This window comes from Chiloscyllium plagiosum, chromosome 37 (genome assembly GCF_004010195.1).
Source record: "Chiloscyllium plagiosum isolate BGI_BamShark_2017 chromosome 37, ASM401019v2, whole genome shotgun sequence".
Lineage (NCBI taxonomy): Eukaryota > Metazoa > Chordata > Chondrichthyes > Orectolobiformes > Hemiscylliidae > Chiloscyllium > Chiloscyllium plagiosum.
In genome coordinates, this window is record NC_057746.1 from 8,439,338 (window position 1) to 8,447,918 (window position 8,581).

The window sequence follows — 8,581 nt, forward strand, 5'->3', positions numbered from 1 at the left end:
CCCATACACCCCTCCCTATCTCTAGCCCCCTCCAGCCCCTACACCCCTCACTATCTCTGTAACCTCCTCCAACACCTACACCTTTCCCTATCTCTAACCTCCTCCTGCCCCGGCAACTCTTCGTACATCTCACCTCCTCCAGGCCGTACAATATTCCTGGAACCTCATGTGGTCCCTTGCCACCTCCTTATCTCTGTAATCTCCTCTAGCTCCGACAGCCTTCTTTATCTCACTCGCCTCATCCAGTTCCCAAAGCCCTCTCTATCTCTGTAACATGATACAGCCCCATTATTCAATCAATGGTGGGCCTTGGGTAGTGTTGGAGATCAGAGAGACCTAGAGGTTCATGAACATAACTCTTCGTTCTTTACAGGCGCAGGGTGGGGAAGAAAATGATTAGCCATGCTTGTCTTTATTATTCAGACCTTCGAGTACAGGAGTCGGGACCTCGTGTTGAGGTGGTTCAGGACGTTGGTGAAGTGTCCCCTAGATTCCTGTATCCAGTTCTGCTTGCCATGTTACAGGAAGGATATGATTCAGCTGGAGAGGATTTGGGAGAGATTTAGCAGGGTGTTGGTGGTGATGAAAGTGTTGAATTATGAAAATTGGCAGGAAAAGCCAAGACCTTTTTCACTTGAGCGTAGAACGTTGAGAAGTGACCTTCTAGAGGTTTATAAAATTGTGATTGGTATAGCTAAGGTGAATTGTAGGTTACATCCCCCAAGGATGGGGGATTTCATTATGAGGGGGCTTCGTTTCAAGATGAGAGGAGAGAGCTTTGAAAAAGGCATGAGAGGCAACACTTTTTACACAGAATGATTTGGGTATGGAATGAACTTCTAAGATAGTGGTGGGTGCAAGCACAGTCACAACGTTTCAAAGACATTTGGATTGGTACACGAATACAAAAGATTTGGAGGGATATAGGCCAGGAGCACATAGGTGGCACTAGTTTATTTTGGGATTATGGTCAGTGTGGACTGGTTGGACCAAAAGGTCTGTTTCCATTCAATCTGAGTCTATAATCCTCCCAAAGTTACTACCTCCTCAAACCCAGAAAACACACTCCATCTTTGTAACCATCTCCAGTCCATACAACCCCCTGTAATATCTGAGCTTCTACATTTCAAACTATCTCCCTTGTCCTTCACTGGAGCCATTACAGAAATCTCTGGTCAAATCAATCCCAAACATTGTCGGCCTAGTGACTTGGGACATTTATTCATTGAGCACCGAGAGAGAAGGAATGCAGCAGGGGGCAAACATTTCCAAACACTGAGCTGAGGGAGTTTTCCCAATGAAGGGAGATTGGATATTCGTCAAAGAAGAATACAATAAGTCTTTTGAAGCAGAGAACGATGAAGTGTAGGTTGGATAGAGACATGAATTAGGATCACGAGGGGGATGGTTATGGTCAGGATGTCAGGAGATTGTCCATTTGATCAGATTGGAAAGCTCCAGAGAAGGCAGCATGGAGGGCAGCAGGAAGAGGGGTTGTCCCAGACAGAGTGGGAAGGCCAATGTCACACAGCATGCTGGGTAAATGTGGAAGGGCAGGATGAGAGAGACGAATGGGATCGAGTGTGACAGCAGATCACAAAGGCAGGAACAGCTACAAGCAGGAACAATAACATCCTGCTGGGTCAGTAGAAAAGGGAAGTTCAGCACACAGTCAGATAGTCATCGAATTGCAGACCAGGGTCCAGGGTTGGAATGGACATGGCAGTGTGTAATGTGCCTGGTCTTCAGAAAGAGCTGTGGGTACATTCTGTGTCAGAGGAAATTAGGTTAATTCTGTTTACATACCTTGATGAAGTAATTCATTCCAGCTACCAGTTGTGAGCGATATGAGATAGCGTGATAAACATGCAGAGGTTTATTCAACCGTTCCAAAACCAAGGGCTTCAACTGGCAACACCACAACAGAAAGAAACAGAAAAAGTCAGCGTTTGTGTGGAACATATTCATTGTCAGAGAGTCAGTGCTGAGGGAGTGCCGCACTGTCAGAGGGTCAGTGCTGAGGGAACGCCGCACTGTTGGAGGGTCAGTGCTGAGGGAACGCCACACTGTCAGAGCGTCAGTACTGATGGAGTCCGCACTGTCAGAGGGTCAGCGCCGAAGGAGTGCTGTACTGTCAGACGGTCAGTACAGTTGGTCACATACAGATCTATTGAAAAGTGGAGTGGATTTGATTAGATTAGTGGCTCAGTGCCTCACAGCACCAGAGTCCCATGTTCGATTCCAGCTTCGGGTGAATGTCTGTGTGGAGTTTGCGCATTCTCCCTGTGTCTGCGTGTGGTTCCTCCACGTGATCCCGTTTCCTCGCACAATTCAAAAATGTGCAGGTCAGGTGAATTGGCCACGGAAAATTGCTTGTAGTGTTAGTGCATTAGTCAGAGGGAAATGGGTCTGGGGGGGTGGGGGGTTACCCTTCGGAGGGTCAGTGTGGGCTTGTTGGACTGAAGGGCCTGTTTCCACACTGTAGGGAATCTAATCTAAAAAAAAACTTGTCGGGTTTATTCTACATATCAAAGAGGATATGGAGATGGTTTACTTACAAACTGGACAATGGCCTGAATCTCTTCGGTGACGGCTGCAGGTTCAGTTAAACCACCCACTAACTGTGTTGCCATTCTTCGTGTGTCTCTGCCTCTCGCTCTATGTGTCCTGTCCAGCTTTCTACGCTTATAAAGTGTGCCCCTTCCTCTTGCTCCTCCCCTCAGTGATGAGGCTACTCCACCAGGAAATCTCTGCCTTGCTGATGACTCCACCCGCAGTCTGTCATCGTTTGCTTGTTCCTGTCACCTGGAAATGGGGGGGAGGCAGGAGTGCTGGTGTTTGTGTTTGCCCCATTCTCTCCTTCCTTCTCTCTTTGTTTGCAAAATTCCCTTCTTTCTTTTCATGCCACCTTCAGCTTGTCATTTCCTGTGATCTTAGTGATGAGGATTGAAGACACGAATGGAGTGAGCAGTCTTGGATTAACTTTGGTGCCGTGTGTAGTTTTCGGCTGTTCACAGAATAACACCCCCTCAGTACTGACAGTCCGACAGAGTAACACCCCTTCAGTACTGACTCTCCGACAGAGTAACACGCCCTCAGTACTGACACAGTAACACCCCTTCAGTACTGGCACTCCGACAGATTAACACTCCCTCAGTACTGACACACCAACACAGCAACACCCCCTCAATACTGACACTTCAACAGAGTAATACCCCCTCAGTGCTGACACTCCAACAGAGTAACAGCCCCTCAGTACTGACAATCCGACACAGTAAAACCCTCTCAGTACTGACACTCCAACCCAGCAACACTTCTTCAGTACTGACACTCCAACAGAGTAACACTCCCTCAGTACTGGCACTCAGACAGAGTAACAACCCTCAGTACTGACACACTGACACAGCAACAGCAACCTCAGTACTGACACCCCGACAGAGTAACACCCCCTGAGTGCTGACACTCCAACACAGCAACACCCCTTAAGTACTGACACTCCAACATAGTAACACTCCCTCAGTACTGACACTCCATCAGAGTAACACCCCCTGAGTGCTGACACTCCAAAACAGTAACACCCACTCAGTACTGACAATCCGACAGAGTAACACCCCCTCAGTGCTGACACACTGATACAGCAACACTCCCCTCAGTACTGTCACTCTGACAGAGTAACAATCCCTGAGTGCTGACACTCTGACACAGCAACATCCCTTCAGTACTGACACTCCAACAGAGTAACACCCGCTCAGTACTGACACTCCAACAGAATAACACCCCCTCAGTGCTAACACACTGACAGAGTAACACCCCGTCACTACTGATACACCGACACAGCAACACCCTCCTGAGTACTGACACACAGACACAACAACACCCCTTCAGTACTGACACTCCAACAGAGTAACACCCCCTCAGTACTGACACTCCGACAGAGTAACATCCCCCTCAGTAGTGACACTTCAACACAGCAACACGGCCCTCAGTACTGACACTCCGACAGATTGCCACTCCCTCAGTACTGACACGCAGTGTAAAACGCCCTCAATACTGACAGTCTGACAGAGTAACACCCCCTGACTACTGACACTCTGATTCATCAACACCCCATCAGTACTGACACTCTGACAGAGTAACATCGCCTCAGTACTGACAGTCCGACAGAGTAACACCCCCTCAGTGCTGACACAATGACACAGCAACACCCCCTCAGTAGTGACTCTGCGACAGAGTAACAGCTGCTCAGTACTGACACTCCAACACAGCAACACCGCCCTCAGTACTGACACTCCGACAGAGTAACACCCACTCAGTACTGACACTCCAACAGAGTAACACCCGCTTAGTACTGACACTCTGACAGAGTAACACCCGCTTAGTACTGACACTCTGACAGAGTAACACCCCCTCAGTACTGACACTCCAACACAGCAACACCGCCCTCAGTACTGACACTCCAACAGAGTAACACCCCCTCAGTGCTAACACACTGACACAGCAACACCCCCCTCAGTACTGGCATTCCGACACAGCAACACCCCTTCAGTACTGACACTCCAACAGAGTAACACCCGCTTAGTACTGACACTCTGACAGAGTAACACACGCTTAGTACTGACACTCTGACAGAGTAACACCCGCTTAGTACTGACACTCTGACAGAGTAACACCCCTCAGTACTGACACTCCAAAACAGCAACACCCCTTCAGTCCTGACACTCTGACAGAGTAACACCCCCTCAGTACTGACACTCCAACACAGCAACACCCCTTCAGTCCTGACACTCCAACACAGCAACACCGCCCTCAGTACTGACACTCCAATAGAGTAACACCCCCTCAGTACTGACACTGCAACAGAGTAACACCCCGTCAGTAGTGACACTCCGACAGAGTACCACCCTGTCAGTACTGACACACAGTGTAAAACCCCCTCAGTACTGACACTCCAACACAGTAACACCATTTCAGTACTGACACTCTGACAGAGTAACACCCCCTCAGTACTGACACTCCACCACAGCAACACCACTTCAGTACTGACACTCTGACAGAGTAACACCCCCTCAGTACTGACACTCCAACACAGCAACACCACTTCAGTACTGATACTCCACAAGAGTAACTGCCCCTCAGTACTGACAATCTGACAGAGTAAAGCTCCTCTCTACTGACATTCGGACAGAATAACATCAACTCAGTACTGACACTCCAACAGAGTAACACCCCCTCAGTGCTGACAAGCTGACAGAGTAACACCCCTCAGTATTGACACACTGACACAGCAACACCCTCTCAGTACTGACACTCTGACAGAGTAACATCCTCTCAGTGTTGATAAGCTGACAGAGTAACAGACCCTCAGTACTGTCACTCCAAAACAGCAACACCCCTTACTGACACTCCAACAGAGTATCATCCCCTCTGTACTGACATTCCGACCAAGTGACACCCCCTCAGTACTGACACTCTGACAGAGTAACATCACCTCTGTACTGGCACTCCGACACAGCGACACCCCCTCAGTATTGGCACACTGACAGAGTAACATTGCCTCAGTACTGGCACTCCGACAGAGGAACACTCCCACATACTGACACTCCCACAGAGTAACATCCCCGCAGTACTATACTCCAAAAGAGCAACATCCCCCTGAGTGCTGACACTCCTACGGAGCAACACCCCCTCAGTACTGACACTCCAACAGAGTAACATCCCCTCAGTACTGATACTCCAAAAGAGCAACATCCCCCTCATTACTGACACTCTGACAGAGTAACACCCCTCAGTGCTGACATTCCGACAGGGTAACCCACCCTCAGTACTGACACTCCGACAAGAACAACACACCTTCAGTACTGACACTCGGACAGAGTAAAACTCCCTCAGTACAGAGCAACACCCCATCAGGACTGACCTTGCAACAGTGGTGCACTCACTCAGCAATGCAATGTCGGAGGATCAGTACTGAGGATCTATTGCACTTTCAGAAGGTCAGTGCTGAGGGAGTGCTGCATTGTTGGAGGGTCAGTATTGAAAATTTATTGCACAGTCAGTAGGTCAGTGCTGAGTGTGTACTGCACTGTCGGAGGATCAGTATTGAGAATGTTTTGCACAGGGCGAAAGTCAGTGCTGAGGGAGTGCTGCATTGTCGGAGGGTCAGTATTGAGGATGTATTGCACAGTCAGATGGTCAGTGCTGAGGGAGTGCTACATTGTCGGAGTGTCAGTGTTGAGTGTGTGTTACATACTCAGAAACTCAGTGCTGAGGGAGTACTGCATTGTCATAACGTCAGTATTGAGCATGTATTGTACAGTCAGAAGGTCAGTGTTGAGTGAGTGCTCCATTGCGCGTGGTCAGTGTTGATGACTTATTGCACAATCAGGTCAGTTCTGAGGGAGTGCGGCTGCTGCTGTGTCTGTGGGTCAGTATTGAGCAAGTATTGCAGAGTTAGAGGGTCAGTGCTGAGGGAGTGCTGCATTGTCAGAGTGTCAGTGCTGAGGATTTATTGCAAAGTCAGAAGGTCAGTGCTGCGGGAGATCTGCACTGTCGAATCTTCAGTGTTGCGGATGCATTGCACAGTCAGAAGTTCAGTACTGAGGGAGTAGTGCGTTGTCGGAGGATCAGTATTGAGGATCGATTGCTCAGTCAGTAAGTCAGTGGTGACGGAGTGCAGCATTATTGGAGGGTCAGTATTACAGATGTATTGCACAATCAAGAGGTGTATTTTGAGGGAGTGCTGCATTGTTGAAGGTCAATATTGAGGATATATTGCAAATTCAGAAGGTCCGTGCTGAGAGAGTGCTGCATTGTTGGAGGAGACGTGTTGAGGGTGTATTGCACAGTCAGAAGGTCAGTGCTGAGGGAGTACTGCATTGTCGGAGTGTCAGTATTGAGGATTTATTGCAATGTCAGGAGAACAGTGCTGAGGGTGTGCTGCTTTGTCGGACGGTCAGTATTGAGTGTGTATTGCACACTAAGAAGGTCAGTTATGAGGGTGGGCTGCATTGTCAGAGGGTAAGTCTTGAGGGTTTATTGCACAGTCAGAAAGTCAGTTCTGTGGAAGCGCTGCATTGTCAGAGTATCAGTATTGAGTGTGTGTTACACGCTCAGAAGCTCAGTGTTGAGGGAGCAATGCATTGTCATAATGTCTGTATTGAGCATGTATTGTACAGTCAGAAAGTTAGTGCTGAAGGAGTGCTGCTGTGTCTGTGGATGTATTGAGGATGTATTGCACAGTCAGTAAGTCAGTGGTGATGGAGTGCTGTATTACAGATGTATTGCACAATCAGGAGGTGTGTTTTGAGTGAGTGCTGCATTATCGAAGGTCGAGTGCTACAATGTCAGTATTGAGCAAGTATTGCAGAGTTAGAAGGTCAGTGCTGAGGGAGTGCTGCATTGTCAGAGGGACAATACTGAGGATGTATTGCACAGTCAGAATATCAGTGCTGAGGGAGTAGTGCATTCTCGGAGGATCAGCTTTGATGATGCATTGCACCGTCAGTAAGTCAGTGGTGACGGAGTGCAGCATTGTCGGAGGGTCAATATTGCGGATGTATTGCACGTTATGAAGGTCTGTGTTGAGTGAGTGCTGCATTGTCGAAGGTCAGTATTAAGGATATATTGCAAATTCAGAAGTCCGTGTTGAGTGAGTGCTGCATTATCGGAGTGTCAGTATTAATGATGTAACACGCAATCAGAAGGTCAGTGCTGAAAGGCCACCGCACTATCGGCAGATCTGTATTGAGGATGTATTGCACAGTCAGAAGGTCAGTGCTGAGGGAGTGCTGCATTGTCAGAGTATCATTATTGCGTGTGTGTTACACACTCAGCAGCTCAGTGCTGAGGGAGTAATGCATTGTCATAATGTCTGTATTGAGCATGTATTGTACAGTCAGAAAGTTAGTGCTGAGTGAGTGTTCCATTGTCAGAGGTCAGTGTTGACGATTTATTGTACAGTCAGAAGGTCAGAACTGAGGGTGTGCTGCTGTGTCTGCGGGTCAGTATTGAGCAAGTATTGCAGAGTTAGAAGGTCTGTGCTGAGGGAGCGCTGCATTGTCAGAGGGTCAGTGTTGAGGATTTATTGCACAGTCAGAAGGTCAGTGCTGAGGGAATGCTGCATTGTCAGAGTGTCAGTGCTGAGGTTGCGTTTCAAAAATCAGAATGTCAGTGCCGAGGGAGATCTGCACTGTCGGATCTTCAGTGTTGGGGATGTATTTAACAGTCAGACGTTCAGTACTGAGGGAATAGTGCGTTGTCAGTGGATCAGTATTGAGGATGTATTGCACAGTCAGTAAGTCAGTGGTGACAGAGTGCAGCATTATTGGAGGGTCAGTATTACAGATGTATTGCACAATCAGGAGGTGTGTTTTGAGGGAGTGCTGCATTGTCGAAGGTCAGTATTGAGGATATATTGCAAATTCAGAAGGTCCATGCTGAGGGAGTGCTGCATTATCCGAGGGTCTCTGTTGAGGATGTGTTGCACAGTCGTAAAGTCAGTGCTGAGGGAGTGCTGCATTGTTAGAGTGTCAGTGTTCAGGATGTATTGCACTGTCAGTAATCTGGTGGTGACAGATTGCTG

The 8,581-nt window shown here is 48.3% G+C and overlaps 1 protein-coding gene across 1 annotated transcript in view; it reads right to left on the bottom strand.

The window, feature by feature from the left end:
• LOC122541283 (leukocyte cysteine proteinase inhibitor 1-like) overlaps positions 1–2,887 on the bottom strand; it is an 11,475-nt gene extending 8,588 nt beyond the window's left edge. The window contains exons 1-2 of the mRNA XM_043677907.1: positions 2,559–2,887; positions 1,807–1,908 (exon numbers count right to left, since the gene is read on the bottom strand). Coding sequence (XP_043533842.1) covers positions 1,807–1,908; positions 2,559–2,633 — 177 coding nt within the window. The 5' untranslated portion in view covers positions 2,634–2,887. The remainder of the gene's footprint in view (positions 1–1,806; positions 1,909–2,558) is intronic.
• Positions 2,888–8,581: the final 5,694 nt, after the last annotated feature.